This window comes from Acartia tonsa, chromosome 8, assembly GCF_053477335.1.
Source record: "Acartia tonsa isolate MP-2025a chromosome 8, ASM5347733v1, whole genome shotgun sequence".
In the NCBI taxonomy this organism is placed as follows: Eukaryota; Metazoa; Arthropoda; class Copepoda; order Calanoida; family Acartiidae; genus Acartia; species Acartia tonsa.
The window spans coordinates 52,603,929-52,628,373 of NC_137267.1; the positions used below are offsets into that span (position 1 = coordinate 52,603,929).

Below are 24,445 nucleotides of genomic sequence, written 5' to 3' on the forward strand. Positions count from 1 at the left end.
GCGAGAAATATATTTTTGTTAAACTACGGAGACGGATCTAAATATTACCTCGAGTTACAAAACAAAATTTTGGCAATTTCATAATTTTTCAGAATAATATATAATAAATGCGCTAAAAATGACAGCGGCTGCAGCTATAGGCGAGATTAGAGATAAATCAAATGTTGTAGGGAAAACTGGAGTAGATTTGAAAGGTAATTTTTTACTCGAATTTAGGTATTTGTTTTTAGTCGCCAAGCTTTCTATAATTAGGGTAGGCCCTAACATACATTCGTCCGTAACGGAAAGCCTTTAACGATAATTCATGCATTATAGAATTCTTCTTTCAATTTTAAACTTGACATGGTGATTCCTGTATTAGTTAAGTACGATTTAGAAAGCGTAGCAACTCTATAAAATTTTAATATCCGCGGAAAGCTATTTTTAATATGATGCGATAGATTACTATTTGAATATTCCAATATTTTTAGATTTAGAAGAACTGCTGCAAGAATGTTACAACAGTGACGAAATTGAAACTTCAATGAAGAAACTTGTTGAATGCTTGGAATCAAATATTTCAAACTATATAGAGTTGCTATTAGCATCAGATAACAATCAACAAGTTAAGCTTATCACTAGGAAAATATGTTGAAAATATTTATGATTTGTTTACAGGGATCTAAAGGGATAAGACAAAGGTCTTTAAATTGATGTACATCCCCAATGATACCCCATATTGCCCCTTCTTTAGATTACATTTAGTGATTGAAACTTCAATGAAGAAACTTGTTGAATGTTTAGAATCCAATATTTCAAACTTTATAGAGTTAATATTATCATCTAATGATAAGCAACAAGTTAAGCTTATTACTAGGAAATTATGTTGAAACTATTTATGATTTGTTTACAGGAATCTAAAAATAAACGATAAATTGATGTACTTTTCCAATGATTATAAACCATATTGCCCCTTCTTTTGATTACATTCAGTGGCTGAAACGTTTGGATACTCATGAATCAACAACTCAAAATTCTCAAAAAGTTCTCAAAATTTGTAAAGCCAACAAATATGAAAAATTCCTAAAAGAAATTTTTGGATTATTGTAATAAGGGCTCTTCATTTTCGCTGACCTGTCTCTTTAAGTTCGTATTATTTGATTTGGTTAACACCCACTCATATTTCAATTAGCTGATATTTTAAAAATAATTTTTTTTCGCAATAAAATAAGGATGACAAAATTGCACATTTGTTGAAAAATTGCTTAAATTACAAAATTATTAGGATTTAATTACAGAGATACTTTGTTATGATATTGTACCATGTTGCCCTAGGAATTATTATTACAAAAATATAAAGATACTGGTTCGTAACGGTTTTAAGCTATATTTTTGTGAGGGGGGACAGACAGACATTGTTCTACATTGTATAATCAATCATTCATCTTTCTATTAATTCGTTTTTGCATATTATTTTGTGCAAAATATCTCTTACATTCCATTGGGTATAATTTGAACAAAATTAACATATTATTTAACTGTGTAGTGATTTGATTAAAATTCCTGACAGAATTGCAAATATTGCAGCCGCCTTCAAAGTTGCAGTTCCTTACCAGTTGGCGCCTCAGCCGTTTTGTGACAGCTTACTTCTGGCAGTTGGTAAGTAACATACATTTTGTTTTTAAAACATCCTGTTATATAAAGTAGAAAGTTTTTTTTGTCTATAGCTTAAGATCTCAATAACTACCGAACCGATTTGGTTCTCTATTTTATGTTGGCTATTTTATTTCAAGATTAATTTTGTCTAGATTATAACCGGCTAGCAGCCATACTGCAAAAAATAGCCTGGTATTATAGACAATTTTCCAAGAATATTCAGATTTAAAAAAAATCATATAATAAAACAAGTTTTGTTTGCCTGGGCCTTCGGCCACTCTTGGCTAACAAAACTGGTTATAATCTTATAACTTTTTCCTTTTAATATCCGCGGAAAGCTGTCTATAAAACAATGAAACTATTTTGGGATCATCATTGTCAGGGATCCTAAAGGATAGATCAATTGATGATGAAATAATCTATCCCAAAATTATAATAAACTAAACTACCCATTATGTAGACTTTCATAGTTGGAAGAAATGTTTGGACACTCTTACTTTGTACAACCTAATTCAACTTTATAGCTAACTTCGTGCAAAATAAAGTTATTATAATTTTTTTTTTTTTTTTTGGGGGGGGGGTCCAGTTTCATTTGATTTATAGTTCATGATCTTCTCCCTCTTTGATCATGATCATTATATATAAATGGATATAGAATATTATTATACGTGGACTGGACATTATGCCAGGTGAAAATATGTCGTCTATATTAAGATTGCTAATATGGACCTCATATATTGGTCAGATCGTTTATCCAGTAGAAAGGAAGCGAATGGTGTAAAAGTTGTGGATTGGGGGGGGGGGGGGGGGGTATTGTTGTTTTAGTTAGCTGCAAAGTATTACTTTATCCTAGTACATGAAAATCTAGTGTCACATTCAAGTAATAATATATCCATTATCATAAAATTCAATTCCTTGAGATAAGTGTAGAAATTTAAAAGATACTGATATCTTTTTGCTTTAGGTTATGCTGTAGAAAAATGCTCAGCTGGATTACAGCCAGAAATGCTTGGATATTTTATTTCTAAAATGTTGTCTAACTTTAAACCTGTTTGTTCTCAGTCTTTGATCAAGTTTTTAAGGTAAGATTGATTATATCAATGCAAGTTACATTAATTGAATTAAAACTTCTTCAACCAATAAAAAAATAGTGTTTAGTCGTAATTTGTATGGCTCTTAGAACCTCCAAAACAGAGGTATCGAAAAGTTTGTCTTGTCAGTTTGTAGCACCTTTCCTAATGCTTATTTTTTTTTTCATCCGAACAATTTATAATAGTGTAATGAAACTCATCAAGTTCTTGTTATTATGATGTATTGCTTATTCGTTTTCTTTTGTAATACATATTTGATATTACATGGATAAATATAAAATAATAAAATATTTATTTTCAGATACTTATCAGCTTTAAATGAAGAAACACACTGTCTAACGGCCAAGCTTAATGAAACTTTTACAATACTTGACAACAAAACTTTAGAAACATGTTTGTTATCATCTTTGGTATGTTTGAATTCATACCAAATACATTCTCTGTTTGGGAATGCCTTGACTGACACAAGCAAGTTCAAGATTGTGGAAAATCTGATATTTTTAAGGTATTTACAAATGTTTTAGTGGCGAAGCAACTCTATAATTTACTTTGTCTGTCCGTCATCCCGCCTACTACGGGGTGGGGGGGAAATGTGAATATCTTGGCTGCTAATAAAGATAGACGACTTAATTTTTTTGTGAAGATTCTCTACACCAATAAGCATACATATTATATAATTAACTTGGTCTGTCAGTCTGTAGGACATTGTATTAAAGACAAATATGTTTTTGTTTTCTCGTTATGTGACCACAAAATATATGCTCCATATTTCACTTTGTCCGTTTGTCCATCCATGACCTTTTTTGTTTCTTTACTTATGGATGTTGTTTTTGTTTTTGATTTACATCCCCAATGATAATACACAAAATTATCATTTCTGTAGATTAAAATTAGTGGTTGACCTGTTCGTGGGTTTAAACACTCGACTTAATGAATCAACCAATCAAAATTCACTAAAGTCCCAAAATTGTAAAGCCAACGAATAAGAATTTTTTTATAAAACTTTGGGGACTAGTGTAATAAAAAATTCTTTGATCAATAAATCAACCATTTTTTTCTAGGGGATCACTAACAGAAGATGAAATGTGTGAATTGTTGGGATATTTATCCCTAATAAAAGGCAGGGATCATTGGACAAGTCAATGGAGTGAAAAATTCTTTTTTCCTATAACCTTAATTATTTTCTTTTTTTAGTAGTGCAGCTTTTTAATATGTAATATAAAAACTAAGATGATAAAACAGCGATATACAAGAGGGGTGAGAAACCATTAGGGAGGAGATGAAATAGGTGAAGGCAGGCCTGTACATTTTTTAGATTTTTTAACACTCACCCTACAACACGTTAATGTTTCTTGGATATATTTGGAATAATTCAAATTTTAATGAGTCCTTTCAATCCCTCAAAAAGTTGTAATAAATGTAATTATAAATCATTCATTCCAACAATAAAAATACTTTTTTCTTCATTGACTTATCCTTTCCTGCTGGCAGGCGATCATGTGATGAGGATTTTACGCCGGGCATTTCTTCTTGTGGCTGATAAAGTCTTCATTGAATTCTCTAAATACAGGTAATGGAATAGATAGGTATATAATACATGGATATTATGACAGGAGAAATTGTCGTCTCATTAGGTTACTAATATGGATATCATTTATTTGTCAGTTCGTTCATCCAGTAGGATGGAAGGGGATGAGGTAAAGGGGATGTGGATTTGGGGATCGTTATTTTAGCCAGATGCAAGTTTCAATTGAATGAGATTCAAACCCACCATCCATAAGTAAGCTAATCATATTGAACCTCAAAATTTATTTTAGTGATCAAGTTCCTATCTGTAAGTGTATTTGCATCTGTTTGGCTCTACTTTCTGATACTGAAATAAAGCAGGTAAAAGTGAAATACCTTATTCATTTTAAGCATTCATATTATAACCATGAAACATAAAAAAAGATTGCCTTTGCCCCCTACCCTTTTTTTATGCTATCTAATAAAAATCTTTTTTATGTCTTCTCGTGATTTGTATGGTCCTAGGGACTTTCAAAACATTGGTCTCCGTTTTCTTTGTGAAATAAAAACCCTTTGTTTAAAACACATAAAAACCAACTTTATTTCACATAACTTTCAAAATTTCAAACCGTCTACTGAATTATTCTAGATTATGAAATTACTCAGTTAGGGAGTTGACAGTTGACTGTAAATTACACTAGTACCCAAAGTTTTACAATTACTCTGTTCTTAATCTTTGGCTAAAAAACTGTGGTTACTTTTATTAGATCTTGATTTGGTTGTACAAATATTCAGTTGCTAAATGTTATATTAATAATTTTAAACTACAAAATGGGTAATTTGTTTATTTTAATTGGGAGTGGGCATCAATTTATCGTCCATTGTCTTATCCCTTAAGATCCCTCATTAAAACTAAAACACTTAAAAACATATATTTTAGGCTAAAATGCATTTCACCCCCATCCTAATGAAAGGCGCCATGTATTGGATGGATTTAACAGTTGAAAAGAGAACTTTAGGTAAAATTTAAAAAAATGTTATTTATTTTTGTATCGAGCGAAGATACTCTTTTATTCACTTTGTCTATCTGTCTATTCCTACGTTTCTAAGCCGTAACTTTTTTTATGTGATTCGCTTCTTATGGATATTATCAACTTTGGACATAATTGTCCTTGTTTATGCAATGGATATTACACCGATTAATTTGGGACACCTGCCATACTCGGAGAGGGTGAGGTAATAATGAGTAGCTCTCATGAGATAGCGGGTCAAGTCATAATGTGCTTGAACGTGGAGCTTGATAGCCCTAGTGGCCTACTCCATGACTACTTAGGTTCAAACCCTAAGAGACTATGGCTAATCAACCGATCAAACACCGACTCAGAATTACCACTTTTTTAAAAATTCAATGGGCGCGCTATTCCAACCCATTCCTTTCATGATATAATGACCATTGATACCAAAAAAAGTGTTCTGGTAGCTTTTTTTCAGCAATATGTCAATTTCGATTTTCATGAAAAAGGGGAAGGGTCCCCTCAGGGAAAGAAATTTTTTTCTATTAAAGCATGGCTTTATATACCTTTCTGAATTCGTCTTAAAGAGAAGATTAAGGATTAAAAAACGATTTTTAATAATATGGACCCTGGCAAAAGTTATCCTTAAATAACTGTCAAAATCAGCTGATTTTGCTAAAATGGCCAAAATTGACAGTCTTTTGAGGATTACTTTTGCCAGGGTCAATATTTATCATTTTTAAAAATCTCCTTTTGATCCTTAATGTACTCTTCAAGACGCATTCAGGAAGGTATATAAAGCCATAGTTTGAAAGAAAAAAAATTTCTCCTTTCCCCTTTTTCATGAAAATCGAAATTGACATATTGCTGAAAAAAAGCTACCAGAACACTTTTTTTGGTATCAATAGTTATTATATCATAAAAGAAATGGGTTAGAATTGCGCGCCAAAAAAATTTGCATTTTGAGTCGGTCTATAATAATAATATTATTACCTGGATCTTATACTAATGTCCTCTAAAAAAGTAAAACTCGTAGGTGGCTAAAATAACGATACCTCCCATCCATCCATCCCCTCCTTTCCATACTGCCCATATTAGTAACCTAAATTGACGACTATTTTCACCTGTCAATGTATACGTATATTCTATACCTATCCATTTGATTATCCGTGTTTTTGTTTAGGCATGTGTTTGCTGCTGTCAACTTTGAAGAAATTCGGTGAGGATAATCTTCCTGAATGGCAAATAGATGATCAAGACTTACTCAATACTATGGAGAAATTGACAAACTTCAAGCCATCTGAAAAGGTAGGATAATTGTAATATAAATGTAGCATGATGTTTGTCCGTCTGTCTCTCAGTAAGGATAATCTTCCTGAATGGTAAATTGATGATCAAGACTTACTCAATACTATGGAGAAGCTAACTAACTTCAAGCCATGTGATAAGGTAGGAGAATCATCATATAAAAGTAACAGGATGTCTGTACGTCTGTCTGTCTGTGAAGATACTCTTCCTGAATGGCAAATTGATGATCAATACTTACCTACTCAATACTATGGAGGAATTAACCACTTCAAGCCTTGTGAAAATGTAAGATAATCCTTATATAAAAGTAACAGGATGTCGGTCTGTCTGTCAGTATGTACCGAAGAAACTCATGTACAGTGAAGCTTCTCATATAGGTTGAGATTATTTTTGTTTAAAACGATGAGATCAATAACTATTCATGATAAGTTCTGATTAGAAATGAAATAAAGTCTTGCTCAAAATTCTACCTTATAGGTTTCTTTTTTGATTATTTTTACCTGGGTAATATTCTTGTTTAGATTGAGAAAGAGTCAAGCAAAAAGCTATTAGAAAACTGGAAGAACATAAATGATACAAAGACGCCAAACATTTCCAAGAAATCTGAAAATAAAGAAGCTGTAACTCCTCCAACAAAAAATATAGATGATGGAGTACAAGGTAGCATATTAGGTCAGGGATCTAAAGGGATAAGACAATGATTGATAAATTGATATACATCCCTAATGATGATACACAAAGTTGTTTGGCCAACGAATAAGAAAACGTAATTATAAAACTTTGAGTACTAGTGTAAGAAACAGCCCTAATTGTCACCTCTCTCTCTCTCTCTGATGTAGGTCCCTTGATGAAAGATACACCAGAAGAAGAGATGTTAGATTCTGATGACGATGAGTTTCCAGCATTTGATATGAGCAATGACACCAAGGAAATGGATATACAATATACATGGATATTATGACAGGGGAATTTTGTCGTCAATTTAAGTTGCCACTATTCACTTCATCAAGGACGAAGCTTTTTTTGTGGTGGGGGTGGGGTAACAATTAAAGATAAAAAATAAAAAAATGGGGGTGTTCTTTGGGACATTCCTGAATCTCATTGGTTGGTCAATTCGTTCATTTAGTAGGAGGGGAAGAGGTTGTCGTTATTTTACCTAGCTGCGAGCAACACTTTATCAGCTTACTAGCGGCTACGCCCCCTAGAAGCCTCTAGTGGCACTTTAAATGATTGGTTTTTTGTTGCGTTCAAGTTTCTACGATATGTTGCGTAAGAGTCTCTTTATACGATACCTCGCAATGTTACGTAGGAGTCTCTATACTTAAATTAAAAATTTCGATTTATTATTATTACTCTTGGGAGGGTGGTGGTACCCTCCCCCAAAATAGTTATAAACCTTCCTGAGACCTATGATAAGCTAACCTGTTAAGGAGAACCCGATCGGTTCAGCGGTTAGCGAGATCCTTCAGTACAAACAAACACACAAATATCCTGTTACTTTCGTATAAGGAAGTATAAGGATATGAAAATCTGGTGCAACATCCAAGTAATACCTAATATATCCATTCACCAAGGTGGAGCCAAATAAAGCCAAGAAGATTCTCTATCTCAGAGAAGTTGTAGAAGAACTGGGAAATCCAGAGAGGTGAGATTTTAAGTTTTTGCCAGTATGGCTTTGAAACCGATTAATATCTGCTGGATTAGAATTAGATCTTAGCCATACTAAAAAATCATGTATAGCATCGTATTTTAAACGAATCTTAATAAAAAAATTCATCAGTCTATCTTAAATAGCAGCCAAGAAATCTTATTTCCCCTTGGCGTTACAGACGGACAGACAGTTAAAGTGAATCATAGAGTAGCTTCGCTACTAACAACTCTTCCTATTATTGTCAGTGATTACATAGAAGACTGTTTTGGTCTGTTGCCTGATTTGTGCAGATGACATTTGAATCATGAAGACTTAGAGTTTGTCCCTGTACTTACTTTACATTTGTAGCATGACCGACAGACTGACGGACAAAGTAATTTGATTACTGGATGCTCTCTAGTAATGGGTATCTTCACCAAAAAAAATAAACATTCTATCTTAAATAGCATCCAAGAAATCTGATATTTTCCCATGGCGTTACAGACGGACAGACAGTTAAAGTGAATCATAGAGTAGCTTAGCTACTAACAACTCTTCCTATTATTGTCAGTGATTACATAGAAGACTGTTTTGGACTGTTGCCTGATCTTTGTAGACGACATTTGAAGCATGAAGACCCAGAGCTGGTTCCTGCACTAACAAAGGAATTTATAATGTTACATAAATATTACATTTTTCCAGAGAGGGAGGGGACATTGGGTTGTTTATTACACTATTCCCCAAAGTTTTGTAATAACGATTTCCTATTTGTTGGCTTAACACTTTTGGGGACTTTTATTGAATTTTGATTGGTTGATTCATCAAGTTGTGTTTCCAACAGTTTCAACCACTAGTTGTGATCTAGCTACAGAAGGGATAATTTTGTTTACCCTCGTTGGTTATTCATTGGCTTAACACTTTGGGGACTTGCATTGATTTTTGATTGGTTGATTCATCAAGTTGAGTGTCCTAACTTTTCAGCCAATAATTTAATACATTAGGGGTAATTTTGTGTATCATCATTGGGGATGTACATCCATTTATCGACCATTATATTATCCCTTAAGATCCCTAAAGAGATAAAATATAAATATTATAAATACTTTTTGCAGGGAATTTTATATTCTCAAAACAAGTTTGACAGCAAAGACTGGATGCTGCTGAGGGAACAGGCGGCCATTTCAATCCTGTGCACACAACCTGTGCCAGCTGCCAAGTCTCTGGTGCCAGCTTTCTACGACAGGAACTTTCCGATGGACACAAGATTTGGAATATTAACCTGGTTGGTCAAAGCTGGGGACGATATACAGAATATTTACAGGTAATAGGTTTTTAGTATGGCTTCAAAACCGATTAATATCTGCTGGATAAGAACCGGTTCTCAGCAATATTGAAAAATCATGCATTGCATTGTATTACAGTCAATTTTTTCATGAATGATATAAAAAATCATAAAATTAATACCTTTCAGTTTAGTTAGTGCGGGGCTAACAAAACTGGTTTAAATCTTAAAATTTTTCATTTTATTATCCGCGGAAAGCTGTCTATAATACGATTAATAAATATTGTTTTATTTCAGTGGAAGACCTGAATTTTCTGACTACATAAAGACTTGTGTTAGAGGATTGTGTGGAGGAGCTGGTTGGGCTAAACTAGAGTTTACTGGCCTTGAATCTCATTACGTTTCTCAGCTTCTTATTTCCATAGGAATGTAACATTTTTAGCAGGGATTTACACATCCCCAATAATGATAAACAAAATTATTCTTTCTGCAGATTACAATAATAGGTTGAAACGTTAAGACACTTAACTAAATGAACAAACCGGTCTTAAATCCCTTTTTTATGAAGAGTGCAAAATTTAAAATTTTTTTGAGCTTTTCTTGAAAAAATCAATGCCTAAAAATAGATTTATGGTGATGATTACACATTTACAATTACAATTACATAAGTAAAAATATCATTCTATACCTATATGAGCGACAACTTTTTATATTTTTTACCCTATAAAATATTTTCGACTGATTCTTTATAAAACGATTTGAGTTATTGCTTCAAGATCCATGACAGATCTATTCTATATAGGAAGTAAACGTCTATAAATGAGCTCGAGTCTTCCAATGATAGAGTGTTTTATACTCATAGTGCTCTAATAATCCTAACTTAACTCTCATTGACCAAAGCAATAAGACCTTTATTCTATTTGTTAATGGAAATTATTAAGTTTTTCACCTCATGTTGATATTTGGATTACATTGAAGTATTTAATCTTTATTTAATAAACAAAAAATATGCGTTCATAATATAGTAAATTTAAGAAAACTATGTTTTAAAAGAATTCCAATTGTGGAGACACTTCCTTTGTGTGTTCAAATATTAAAACTAAAATTTTAATCATATGGTGATGTGAAAAAAATATGAGTAAAAAAATCTTTTTTTAAATCATTTAGATTAATAAATATTTACTTCTTTCTTTTAGATAATAATGGTGGGGGAGGAAAATTGATTTATAGAAAACTAGCCAATAGCAAGATAGTTATATCGAGCCAACTCTAGTTATGTAATAATCAACCTTACTTATTTACATTATACAATTAAACAATTTCATTATCTAATAAGATATAAGAATAACACATTAAACATCTAGACTAGTTAGAAATCTTTAAATATAAAGAAATTAAAAGATTGCAGTTGCTATTGTTAACTAAGGTCTTAATTCTATTAATATTTAAAGATATGAAAAAACTTCAATAATTCACTTTACATTTAGCCTTAATTAGATGATACAATTATAAGATTGCTCGAAAATATTTGTTTTGTAAATACTTTAAAAGAATAGTTTTAGAAATATAATATGAACATAACTATTGTTTTATAACAATGAAATTATTCTTCTAAAAATATTTAGAAGAAACAAGAAAGTTAAAAACATGTTAGAATTTTTTTTTAAAGTTGTCTTTATCAAAGGTTTTGGTGATATGATTGGTTAAACTTATCAAATAAATGCAAATTGTTTACCAGTTGAATTAGCTATTGGAATTTCTCAGCCAGTTCCTTTAGAGATGACCTTTCTAAAAATTGAAAATAAGTAAGTAATGATATTAAACTAAATATGTCTGCTATTTGTCCACTTTGTGAATAATATATCTGTAATGATATTTTTATATTGGTTGTTTAATTTTGTAAACTTGAACTGCAAACAAACATTACTTGATTTGGAAACCTTACATTACTAATTGTAAAGATCTTTGAGTATATAAAGCTAAGGATTAAGGATAAAGAAAGAACTTCAAGCAAGGGGTAAATAATTTTCAAATTTGTTTCTAAAGCACAACATTTGTAATAATATTCCACCTATCATTGATCTATAGAATCCTTAACCATAATCTTTTTGTAATTGAACAGAATTAAAAAAAATACCTTTATCTTATTTAGTGACTGCAGATCTGATCTTCTTGATGATAAAGCTGTTGTTGACAAACTGAACAGCCCAGACAACCAGATCATGAAGTCCCAGGACAGATAGTCCTAACCAGAGTCCAAGGCTACTGCCAACATCAATGATATACTTGAACAGGTCATAGTTTGGCACCTTCTCTGTTACAATAACTTTCTGATTGAAAGTTAGATAAGCCAAACTCGATCCTTCATTAACTTTAGAACATTTTTCATTTACAACATAAACTGTTTCTTTGCAAGATTGTCTGCATTCCTCTTCAAACCAGATATTACTCAATATACCCATCATTCGTATATAGTTCTGAAAAAAGTCATCATAAAATTTGCCATAAAATGTAAAGGAGGAAGGGTAAGTCTGGTTACATTGTTTGTTGTAGGACAACCATGGTGGAATACAACTAATATTATTTTTCTTAAATTCCTTTTGAATTTTATCTTAAACACACTTCTTGAATTCCTTCTCAGACTTTGGCTTTTCTTCTCTCTTACAGTTATCCTTTTTGTTAATCTTAACATTGATGAAATGTTCTTTATCTGGAATCATAAATATTTCCTTTCCAATATGAGAAGCAAGATCTGGCATGATAAAGCTTCTGTAGTTTCTGTTTGTGCTGAATACCCTTGCATCATCTTTATTCTTATGAAATAATTGTATTTCTTGTGTGTAATTTAGAAGAGAAGTTTCCTTGCATAATCCATAGTCAGGTATGAAAACTTGACTATCTTTAAATTTTTTTCCTTGCCATATATCTATATTTTCAACTTTTTTCAAATCAAATACTTGTTGTTTGAGCTCATCAAAAGTAAGATTCAGATGTCCACCCCATGTTGTACACCAAGTTGTTTCACAGGAAGCAGCTCCCTTAAGCATGTCATTATAATTAGGATACCCTAATTCCAAAATTTTGTTATAATGGTCTGATTAGTAGGACATATTGTAATAAGGGGTATATCATCATCAGAAATGCTTCTTTCATTTGTTGAATCTACAGTTGGAGGGTTCATCAAGTTTATTGTGGCAATATTTAGCTGATAACAAAACATAACAAAGGAAATTATAAAGACAAGACATTTGAGGATTTTCAGAAGATCCATTGCAATATCTCAAATCTTTGAGTCAAATAGAAATTAAGTCAATAAAACTGGGGGTTAATTTCAACTGACTTTAGGGACAACACCTTGAAACTGTGGAAGGAGATTCTCAACCAGCTACAAACCTGCCAATGTTAGCCACTTAAATTATCTGGCTTCAATTATTAAGACTTTTTTATATGTTAGTTCTACCCTATTTCTGATAACTATATTATATGGCTAAAGATTATCCTTACTATCAGAAGGCTGAAGGTGTAATGATACTTTTTAATGTTTGATATTGGTGTATTAAATAGTTATTGTCCATGGAAACAAATGTTTGTAGTTACACACATTAGTAACAATAGGGTTGTGGCAGTATGCTTTATTGTTCAACAGCAACACCCCCTCCTCAACAATTTATCTGGTGGCCCAACTGTTCTTCTCTACGTATTAACATTAACAAGGAATGACATAGTGAAGTAACTATTTCAAAAAATTAAAAGATGAGTTGCACCCAAAGAACTGGATAAAAAAATGTTATTCTAAACAACAAAGGTTAGGTTTAAATTTTACAATGGTTAAGGACACAAAAAAATATTATTTAATAATAACATCAACTTTATTCTTCACAACCCTAGGTGTAGAAGTTAATTTTAATTGTGAACCAACAGGCACTTTAATTATAATTTGTTTACCTTGATGTTTGGATTATGAAAGAGCCTGTACCTTAAGTTTTAAAGCTACTCTATATTTTGAGATGTCTATATGTCCATTCATCCGTCTGAAACGTTTTGGTTGAATCATGATTTTTTGGCTTTTTTTCAAGATAGATGCCTGAATTTTTTAGGGATTAAATAAGTTCAAATTCTTCAGATTTTCATTAAGTTTCATTAAGATTCGTCAATTACTTGGGGGGATGGATTGATTCCAACATTTTTGAGTTTTTATGATTTTCTCAACTATAATTCATGACATTTGGCGGTTTTTTCAGGGATTAAATAAATTTAAATTCTGCATACTTCTATAAAGTTTTATTGAAATTTGCTTATTCATTGCCGTGCTAGTTCGATTCCTAGATTTTTAATTTTTCATGATTTAAGTTTTTAAAGATAAAAGGCTGAAATGAATTCAGGAGTTAAATAAGTTTACATTTTACATAATCCCACAAAGTTTCATTAAGATTTGCTTGTTTGTTGGGGTGCTAGATCAATTCCTAAATTTTCATATTATAAATGTAAAAGGTTTCGTGATTTATTTTAGTGTAATGTTTTTTTTTGTTGCACTGCTCTATAGTTCATTTTTTTCTGGATGTCCATCCATAGTTTTTGAGCTTCTTTACTTATGGATGTTGTCATAATTGTTTCTTAACATATTCAATCTTCACAAATGGGTATAAACAAACAATGATTAAACATAAAACAACCTTTTGTATCATAAAATGTTGAAAATGATTATTTATTAATTAAGGTTAAGGTTATTAACCTATTAAAGGAAAAGGCTCTCATGAATGAGTCTATAGATACTAGGGTGGGTCGATTTTGGACATTTTTTTTCTGAGGCCAAAGCGGGAATCTGCACTCAATTTTTATAGATATAATACACCTCTGGATGATTTAAAATTTATCCTAAGTCTTAAAACCGCTGACGACCAGACATTCAATTGTATAGCTATTTGTAAATGGGAGTCAAAAATTTATTGAATCAGAACTAGGGCTTCATGGTGCTCCCTGGAAATGCCTTGAGGAGCTGAGTCAGGAACTTTTGTCCGTTTCAAAAAATCTCATTCCTAGCCTGAGAAAATCTAAAAAACCTCTACAAATTGGACAATTCTCAATAAACCTTAAAAATTTTTGTTTTTTTAGTGATTTCTAAGGCTAGGAACGAGATATTTTGAAACGGACAAAAGTTCCTGATTCAGCTCCTCAAGGCCTTTCCAGGGAGCACCATAAAGCCATAGTTCTGATTCAAAAAAAAATTTGAATGTCGTCTTTGCATACTAATAAGTAATAAATTATATTTTTAAGTGGTCGTGTTCTAAAACTCAATTTTTTAAAATTCTTTTTCGGTCAGAAATTTTTTTAAGGTTAATTTTATCTGTTGCATATCCCCGCTTTGTCTAATTCCGATATGAACCCACCCTAATAGATACAGCTTTTTGTTCCTCTAGTTTCATGGGCTTAGGATATTAAAATAATCTATTGTGTAAGTAAATATTTTAATTAATTAAATTGGTAGGTCATTCTATATTTGATATGAAAACATTTTATATTCCTAACTGTTAATAATTTTTGGTGAAGTTATGTTGTAGCTTTATCAATTGAACCACTTCACAATGCTTTGCTTTCAGCTGGATAGGAATAGGGTTTTCAAAAGTTTGGCTGAAAATTATATTTTGTAGTTAAATAGAATAACAAGATCTCATTGTAATAGGAAACAGAAGTTAACAAATCAATAGATTCTTTCATAAAAAATCTTAAAATATACTAAATAAATAAAACATTGTGAATGCCCCTGGAAAAAATAAACTCAGGTAACAAGGATGACAAAATTCTTAATTCAACAAGATAAATTTGTTAAAGATATTATGAGGACAAAGCCCTTACTGCACAGTAAATCATTAACAATAAATTTAATTTACATTTGCCTAAAATGTTACATTTAAAAGGTTCACTACTGAAAACTGGCAAAAACCTGTTATTTTGGCCAGAACTTGCATGTGATTACCTGGATCTTGTTCTTTATACTGCCAGGTCTGGAAGGGCTGTAATTCAAACCATCTGTGTCCACTCCATCAGCCTCGTGTTATCACTCACAGAGGCCCATATGGTCCACACCATGGAGGACGTACTTGCCAGGGTCTCCCAATGGCTAGGCCAAACTCAAGGTAGCCTATTTTCCTTCACATAGCAAAATCTTGCAGAATATAGTTTTTCTGTCCTTCGCATAGCAAAATCTTGTAGAACATAGCTTTTCTGTCCTTTATATTACAAAAACTTGTAGAATATAGCTTTTCTGTCCTTCACCTAGAAAATCTTGTAGAATATAGCTTTTCTGTCCTTCACATTGCAAAATATTGCAAAATATAGATTTTCTGTCCTTCACATAGCAAAATCTTGCAAAATTTAGCTTTTCTGTTTTTCACCTAGCAAAATCTTGCAAAATATAGCTTTTCTGTCCTTCATATAGCAAAATCTTGCAAAATATAGATTTTCTGTCCTTCACATAGCAAAATCTTGTAAAATATAGCTTTTCTGTCCTTCATATAGCAAAATCTTGCAAAATATAGTATACCTTTTCTGTCCTTCACCTAGCAAAATCTAGCTTTTCTATCTTTCACAAAGCAAAATCTTGCAAAATATAGCTCTTCTGTCCTTTACAGAGAAAAATCTTGCAAAATATAGCTTTTATGCCCTTTACATAGCAAATTTTTAGGAGACTCACTCGGAGAGGAAGGTGCTAATGCTCTGATGATGATGGTTATGCTACAACAAGAGTATAATAAATTATATTATTTAGGAGACTCACTGGGAGAGGAAGGTGCTAATGCTCTGATGATGATGGTTATGCTACTGCAAGAGTATAATAAACTATATTATTTAGGAGACTCACTGGGAGAGGAAGGTGCTAATGTTCTGATGATGATGGTTATGCTACAGCAAGAGTATAATAAACTATATCAATTAGGAGACTCACTGGGAGAGGAAGGTAGAAACGCTCTGATGATGATGATTATAAACTATATTATTTAGGAGACTCACTGGGAGAGGAAAGGTGCTAATGCTCTAATGATGATGGTTATGCTACAACAAGAGTATAATAAACTATATTATTTAGGAGACTCACTGGGAGAGGAAGGTGCTAATGCTCTAATGATGATGGTTATGCTACAACAAGAGTATAATAAACTATATTATTTAGGAGACTCACTGGGAGAGGAAGGTGCTAATGCTCTGATGATGATGGTTATGCTACTGCAAGAGTATAATAAACTATATTATTTAGGAGACTCACTGGGAGAGGAAGGTGCTAATGCTCTGATGATGATGGTTATGCTACAACAAGAGTATAATAAACTATATTATTTAGGAGACTCACTGGGAGAGGAAGGTGCTAATGCTCTGATGATGATGGTTATGCTACAACAAGAGTATGATAAACTATATTATTTAGGAGACTCACTGGAAGAGGAAGGTGCTAATGCTCTGCTGATGATGGTTATGCTACAGCAAGAGTATAATAAACTTGTCATTAATCAACAACTTAATCCCAACACAACTATCTCGTTCAAGACTCCGGATTTTGAGAAAAGCAAATAATATATAAAAAATGTGATATAAGAGACATTGTTCATTATTTTTTTTTACATAAGGGGTTATTTTTGTTTTTGCATTAATTTATCGTCCATTTTCTTAAGATCCTTAACAGAACTTGCTTGTTTTGCTAATTTTAATTTTTGGCAAATTTAATTTGATTTTTCCTTAGGTATTTGAAAATGCATTTATCTGTGCAAATTAGCTGTGATATAATATTATTATTTCAGATATAGGTACACATTATTTAGAATATAAAGATGGATGAATTTGACAGTATGTTGGAAATGGCGGATGCTCCTCTACATCAAAGGGTTGCCAGGAAATTCGGTTCAGGTACAAAACAAGACATTCTTTATTGAAAATAATAAATATGGCCAGGTATTACCCCCATAGTCATCATGAAAAAGCATGTATCGTATTTATTATAGACAATTTTTCATAAAAAAAGATAAAAATCATATGTCTAATCCATGTTTTAATGGTCCAGCTTTTGCGCCTCTCAGAGTCATTTCCACAAATAATAGCATAAAAATCATTGAATTATGCCCTGTTTTAATGACCTGGCCTGTTAGCCTCTCGAGGCCAAAAAAACACACATTGACCCTAACATATTTGATTTTACTATCCCCAGAAACCTGTTTATACGATGTGATGAACTCTAATCTTTCATGATTTAGGAAATGAAACAAATACAGATTCTTTTACTGAAATAACTGGGAGAGTATCTATAACACCACCCCCTCCATATGAACCATCAGACAGTGAGGAAAGTACGAGGTATGAATTATAAAGTATCGTTGCTATTCTCATTTATATGATGGGGGTTATCGTTATTTTAGCCAGCTGCGAGCCTCACTATATCAGAGTACATGAAAAGCAGCTTCCAAATAATAATATATCAATCAATATTTAATATTTCTTTTAGTGAACGAGTGAAAAATATCCTGTCTTCTATCGATAATGTATTAGATCCTAAAAAGAAATCTATGAAAACAAATCAAATAGGTAGGTAATTGTTAAAATATTAAATTACGTCTTTCTTTTATTTCTATCATTATATTAAAGTAACAGAATCTGTGTGTACTGAAAGATCTCGCTAACTGCTGAACCTCTTGTATGGTTTCCTTTACAGTGTTGCTTCTCATAGGTCCTGAAAAAAGTTAATATATCTTTTCAAGACTGAATTTGAAAAAGAGTGGGTCGCTATCCCGTCCTCCCTCAATTTCTCCTAGAGGCCTTTAGGGGTGTAGCCGCTACTGTTTAATAAGTAAAATAAAAATACTTAAAGTTCGATTGATATCTAACTTTTTCTATAACTTAAAAGTTGATTCATAATACAAGCTACTACAAAAGCATGCTATTTTTAATAAAATCTTAAATAGTACCTATTTATTAAGGGAAGAGAAAAAATGAATCATCAAATATAAATACTGAAAATAAAGCTGCTAAAAAACGCGGGGGCGCAACCAGTGGAAAATCCGCCAAACCCAGCAAGGAATACAAAGAAGCAGAGAAAATATTTACCAAGCAGACAGATAAACATGAAGTTAACAAGTATATGCTTGTCTGTATAGATCCACAAGTAGTTTCTAGTCCTCCAGGTAAGAATTTCTTACTAAAGTAACAGGATGTCTGTGTGTCTGTCTAGATAAACATCAAGTTAACAAGTATATGCTTGTCTGTATAGATCCACAAGTAGTTTCTAGTCCTGCAGGTAAGAATTTCTTACTAAAGTAATGTGTCTGTCTAGATAAACATCAAGTTAACAAGTATATGCTTGTCTGTATAGATCCACAAGTAGTTTCTAGTCCTGCAGGTAAGAATTTCTTACTAAAGTAACAGGATGTCTGTGTGTCTGTCTAGATAAACATGAAGTTAACAAGTATATGCTTGTCTGTATAGATCCACAAGTAGTTTCTAGTCCTTCAGGTAAGAATTTCTTACTAAAGTAACAGGATGTCTGTGTGTCTGTCTAGATAAACATCAAGTTAACAAGTATATGCTTGTCTGTATAGATCCACAAGTAGTTTCTAGTCCTTCAGGTAAGAATTTCTTACTAAAGTAACAGGATGTCTGTGTGTGTGTGTCTAGATAAACATCAAGTTAACAAGTATATGCTTGTATGTATAGATCCACAAGTAGTTTCTAGTCCTCCAGGTAAGAATTTCTTACTAAAGTAACAGGATGTCTGTGTGTCTGTAGATAAACATCAAGTTAACAAGTATATGCTTGTCTGTATAGATCCACAAGTAGTTTCTAGTCCTCCAGGTAAGAATTTCTTACTAAAGTAACAGGATGTCTGTGTGTCTGTCTAGATAAACATGAAGTTAACAAGTATTTGCTTGTCTGTATAGATCCACAAGTAGTTTCTAGTCCTCCAGGTAAGAATTTCTTACTAAAGTAACAGGATGTCTGTGTGTCTATAGATAAACATGAAGTTAATAAGTATATGCTTGTCTGTATAGATCCACAAGTAGTTTCTAGTCCTCCAGGTAATAATTTCTTACTAAAGTAACAGGATGTCTATGTGTCTGTGTCTAGATAAACATGAAGTTAACAAGTATATGCTTGTCTGTATAGATCCACAAGTAGTTTCTAGTCCTTCAGGTAAGAATTTCTTACTAAAGTAACAGGATGTCTGTGTGTCTGTAGATAAACATCAAGTTAACAAGTATATGCTTGTCTGTATAGATCCACAAGTAGTTTCTAGTCCTTCAGGTAAGAATTTCTTACTAAAGTAACAGGATGTCTGTGTGTCTGTAGATAAACATCAAGTTAACAAGTATATGCTTGTCTGTATAGATCCACAAGTAGTTTCTAGTCCTCCAGGTAAAAATTTCTTACTAAAGTAACAGGATGTCTGTGTGTCTGTCTAGATAAACATCAAGTTAACAAGTATATGCTTGTCTGTATAGATCCACAAGTAGTTTCTAGTCCTGCAGGTAAGAATTTCTTACTAAAGTAACAGGATGTCTGTGTGTCTGTCTAGATAAACATCAAGTTAACAAGTATATGCTTGTCTGTATAGATCCACAAGTAGTTTCTAGTTCTCCAGGTAAGAATTTCTTACTAAAGTAACAGGATGTCTGTGTGTCTAGATAAACATCAAGTTAACAAGTATTGTAACAAAATTATATTTGTTTAAATTATTACCTATCTCATAATATCATTTCATCACAAAAGACGACATTCAACCCATCAATATCCTACGCGGCATTCATTTATGTGCATCATGTTCTGCTATCAGCTGATTTTTGTTTACATGTACATACATTCAATTGTCCTTTGACTTCCAATGTGAAAGGGTTAAAGCTGAATTGTAATCATTATAAATATGTTGTTCTTGTTGTGATTAATAGTTTATTTTGTAATCTTTATGCTTTTAAGGATAGTTTGATTTGATTATGACTGACTTGTAATATTTTCAGACACTTTAAAGCATTCTTTTAGAACTATCTTAATGTCACATTAGCTAAAGTTAATGTTCACAATCTTAATTATATATTCTATTATTGTCTAATTAAAACATATAAAACGTATCTAAATAATCAAAATCGTGGTCTCTTTATTTTCTATTCTAAAGGTAAGAATCCTTTTTCAGTTCTAAAAGAATTTATTAGCGATTTTCATTAAAAAACGTGTGCGTGTTTTTTACGTTAATTCAATTCTTTCTTTCAAAGGCAAGGCATTTAATTTCAACTTAATTTTTTCAACAAGTGAATTAAAATGTACTGCTAATTGGTGTCATTATACAGTGGTGATTTCTTATGTTACTTGTTACATAACATTTCAGGTTAGTGTTAATAGTACATATATCCATTGTTAATAAAATCACCAAACTTTCAAAGCTCATTAGAGTACTTCTAATCCCTACTACAGTTATTATAGTGTAGTAACTAAGGGATTAAAATTCAAAAAGGGTTAGTCTAAATCCATTTCTCCCCTTCCCCCTCCTTCTCAGGGTGGAAGTTAAGTTCTTTTGGAAAGGGGTTTTATTACAACCCATTCCTGCCTCCCTTTCATCCCCTTTTTTGTGTCATAGAAAAGGGATAATCTATTGAAAGGTTTTGTTTTGCTCATTTTGTTACATCGTTACTTAGTAACATACTCCGATGAAGGAAGATCTCGATCTCAGATATTAAGGATCTTTTCAAACCCGTTTACCCCTCCCCTATTTTCATTGTACATGAACCAGAAATTTCTGGATACACCCCTTCAAAGTTCTTTAAATATGTTGCTACAGTTCAACAAATTTAAATTGTAAATTGCCGTTACTAATTTATTGTTAATTACTACCTTATATAACTATTAAATATGTAACAACGTACAGCCAGAAGTAAATAAAAACAAAAAACTATACTACTTTATATAAATGGATAAGGATAATAGTAATTTTCGATTAGTATTATAGATAGCTTCTCTAAGCCCCGGGCTAACAAAACTGGTAGGTATTAATTTTATGATTTTTATTATAAAATTCGCGAAAATTGTCTATAATACGATGCTATACATGACTTTTCAGTATTGTTGAGAACTGGTTCCAATCCAGGGGATCTTAATCGGTTCTGAAGCCATACTGGAAATTTTTAGTAGGATAAAAGTTATGCTTGAAATTTGTTTTATTAGCTATTATTATAAAAAAAAATTTCATTTTTAAAAAACGTCATTTGCGTCATCTTTGCGTAATTTCTATTTTCAGATATTTTAGAGAAGCTATCCATACTCCAAGGGATTTTCTACTCCTCCCCCTTTTATTAAAAAAAAAGGTATTTCATTAGAAAGGGTTTGTAACCCCTTTTCACATTCTCCTACCCTCTTCATAGGCGGAGCTAATTGTGGTAACATACTTCTCTTTATTTCCCCTCTTCACTTATAGGTGGAGTCAGTGAAATATTAAATAATAGTTTATATATACTTATTGATTTATTTCAAACATAGTATTCAGTTTGAATATTTAATAGGGGAAATATTTTATTCCCAATTATTATTCATAATTCTACCCTTCAAATGATTTAATAGTTTGTATAAACTAGTTTGAAATCATTTTTATTGCTCCCTTCTACTTCTCAGAAGGAAAGTCATGGTTTAACATACCTCCCAAATTATTTATTATTTGCTTTGTTAGGCAAGGACAAAATAGTTTGGTAATATCATATAATCTCCAACCCAATATAGATAAAAGGCATAGCATTTCTTCTCCCTCTTTATTTCTAAGTGTGGAGCTCTTCAAGTCTATTTACCTAATTTATAGGGGTGGAGCCTTCATATAAGGGTCATAACTCCCTATAAAATTGTTGTGACAAAATCAAACGCTAAAATATTTTCTTACTTGTATGTTTAAGAGAATTAGCTATGTACAAATGATTGTAAGTTCACAGTTTAATTGATGGAATAAAAACTTTATGAAATATTGTACTTGTTTATCTCCTAACATTTACTTTCATACCAATTATGGATGTTGTCATCCTTGTCATTGTAATTTCTGACATTAAGAATATCTGAGAAAGGAAAAAACTCATTCCTACTAATTTTTTCTTACCAAGTTATTACATATAACCTAAAATCATTCACTATCATGATTTAAGTGTACACTACTGGTGTGTATGATTAACTATTTTGTATTGAGTTAAAGTTTGTGTGTATCAGATACTAAACTTTTGTTTTTTGTTTTCTTTGTCTTTTTAAGGAGAGTTCTGTTTTATCAGTACAGATTACAATTAACTTGCAAGAAATTTTGTGGCATAAAGTATTTTGATAAAGGAGTCTTGTACTACCTAATCAAATACTTTGTTCAGTTTTTGTTGAATATTTAATTCTGAATCTTCATTCTCAATAATTGCCTATTCAAGCATAATCATTACTGAATCATGTTGTCATATAAAAATTTGAGTTTTTTACCCTTAATACCTGAAGAATCTGAATCAGGTTATAGCAGCACATGTTCATTGAGTAATTCAGGTGCTTCAAGTTCTGACCTTTCACTTCTAGACTTGAATGATATTTGTACTATTACTGAATTGGACTTGTTTCTTGCCAATGCTGAAAAACTTATTTCTAGACTAGAAATATATGGCAGTGTATATTCAAATTCTTCTCATTTAGATAGCCATTTTCTATCTTACGAAGATTTAAATGTAAAGATACATTTCGCTCAAGCATTAGCATTTAATATGAAATCTATTACACATATTAAAAAATGCTGTGCTTTAATTCTTCAGATTGAGGAAAGTAAACTTGAGTGGCTAGTCAACTGTCCTAATCATCTTTTTCTCTCTCTTGCAAAGAAAACTCAACTTGATTTTTCAGTTGACATTGAAAACAGTAATGCAGTTGATTCCTTAGAGGAAAATGTCATTCCTACCAATCTAATACAAAACTCACATGAACTTCATGATTATATTGCTAAGATTGAAAGTTTGGATTCTGCAATTTCTTGCAGAAATACTGTTTCCAACTCTATACCTAAAGCTCAGGATGAGTCTTCATTGTCTTGTGACAATAGTTCTTGTTCTATTCAATTTGTGAAAGTCAATTCAACTGGCAGTCCAACTTTGGCTAAAGGAATAAAGAATGTTGCTATCATCAATAAAGTTCTGAATGATGAGATGTATTCTCTCAACAATCTATTGATTTCTACTCCCAGTAAGGAATTGTCTCATTCCTATTTGGTCTATTTGCACAATAGCCATGTTCCTGTTGTAGATAGGCAAATATCTTCACTTCAGCATTCTCTCAGAGACTACATCAATATCAAATTTCATGATGCTAAGTTAGCTTTATCTGTTGCTGAAGTAGTCAAGAATGCAATTAATTGGACTATAGATATTAGACATCTCTTCTTGTCTAAGGAACTCTTCAAGAAATCTCAAGGCCAAAAATTGTATGGAAATTTGAGTAAATTCTCTACAGATCCTAATATTGACATTTACAGATTCTTTCATGAATTTGAGGCTTTAACTATTGACTTTGACTATTCTGCTGAAAGAGCTGAATTTTTGTTTTCCAAATATCTTGTTAAAATTCATCAGGAAGAAGTCACAAGATACAGGCATGATTATGAAGCTATTAAATCTTACTTGATTCACAAATATGGAGATCTCAAACCTATTTTGATGAATCTTATCCAACCTTTATTTGATCTAACAATACCTGACAGTCATTCCAATCCTGTTGTTTCAGTTTCATACTACAGAAAGTTTCAAGCTGTTCTTGAAACAATAAATTCTTTCCTAGTTTCTAATTCTGAACATTGAAAGGAGTTTGAGGCATGTATCTTTTCACAAGAGTTTTTACTTGAACTCTTACAACTCATGCCTTTTGATGCTAAGAGAAAATTCTTTAAGCAGATGGATATGATTAAAGAGGATTCTATTCATGTTAAAGGTAGAATAACATTTAATGTTCTGTTGGATACAGT

At 31.8% G+C, this 24,445-nt stretch overlaps 3 protein-coding genes across 13 annotated transcripts in view; all 3 read left to right on the forward strand.

The window, feature by feature from the left end:
• The window catches only part of LOC145326679 (protein-lysine N-methyltransferase SMYD4-like), a 46,461-nt gene extending 46,367 nt beyond the window's left edge, over positions 1-94 (forward strand). The window contains exon 26 of the mRNA XM_080170045.1: positions 1-94. Coding sequence (XP_080026171.1) covers positions 1-84 — 84 coding nt within the window. The 3' untranslated portion in view covers positions 85-94.
• Positions 74-17,256, forward strand: LOC145327298 (telomere length regulation protein TEL2 homolog). 6 transcript variants are annotated; one of them, XM_080170916.1, is made up of 19 exons: positions 74-194; positions 471-618; positions 1,523-1,638; positions 2,600-2,717; positions 3,028-3,231; positions 3,788-3,846; positions 4,218-4,296; positions 4,544-4,613; positions 5,173-5,251; positions 6,429-6,553; positions 7,075-7,213; positions 7,393-7,474; positions 8,121-8,198; positions 8,755-8,846; positions 9,294-9,504; positions 9,763-9,888; positions 15,379-15,599; positions 16,232-16,252; positions 16,907-17,256. In XM_080170916.1, the coding sequence occupies exons 1-19, from the start codon at positions 119-121 to the stop codon at positions 17,029-17,031; spliced, it is 2,169 nt and encodes a 722-aa protein (XP_080027042.1). In that variant the 5' UTR covers positions 74-118; the 3' UTR covers positions 17,032-17,256. The 6 variants fall into 6 exon arrangements, with proteins under 6 accessions (XP_080027042.1, XP_080027047.1, XP_080027044.1 ...); XM_080170921.1 differs by lacking the exon at positions 16,232-16,252 and adding an exon at positions 16,316-16,336; XM_080170918.1 differs by lacking the exon at positions 16,232-16,252 and adding an exon at positions 16,400-16,420.
• The window catches only part of LOC145327302 (structure-specific endonuclease subunit EME1-like), a 19,021-nt gene continuing 11,817 nt past the window's right edge, over positions 17,242-24,445 (forward strand). For all 6 annotated transcript variants that reach the window (XR_013882143.1, XM_080170931.1, XM_080170932.1 and 3 more), the window contains exons 1-4: positions 17,242-17,361; positions 17,706-17,805; positions 17,954-18,033; positions 18,426-18,629. Coding sequence is in view for 5 of the 6 variants with exons in the window: in XM_080170931.1 (XP_080027057.1) it covers positions 17,286-17,361; positions 17,706-17,805; positions 17,954-18,033; positions 18,426-18,629 (460 nt within the window). In the remaining variant the exon portion in view is untranslated. The remainder of the gene's footprint in view (positions 17,362-17,705; positions 17,806-17,953; positions 18,034-18,425; positions 18,630-24,445) is intronic.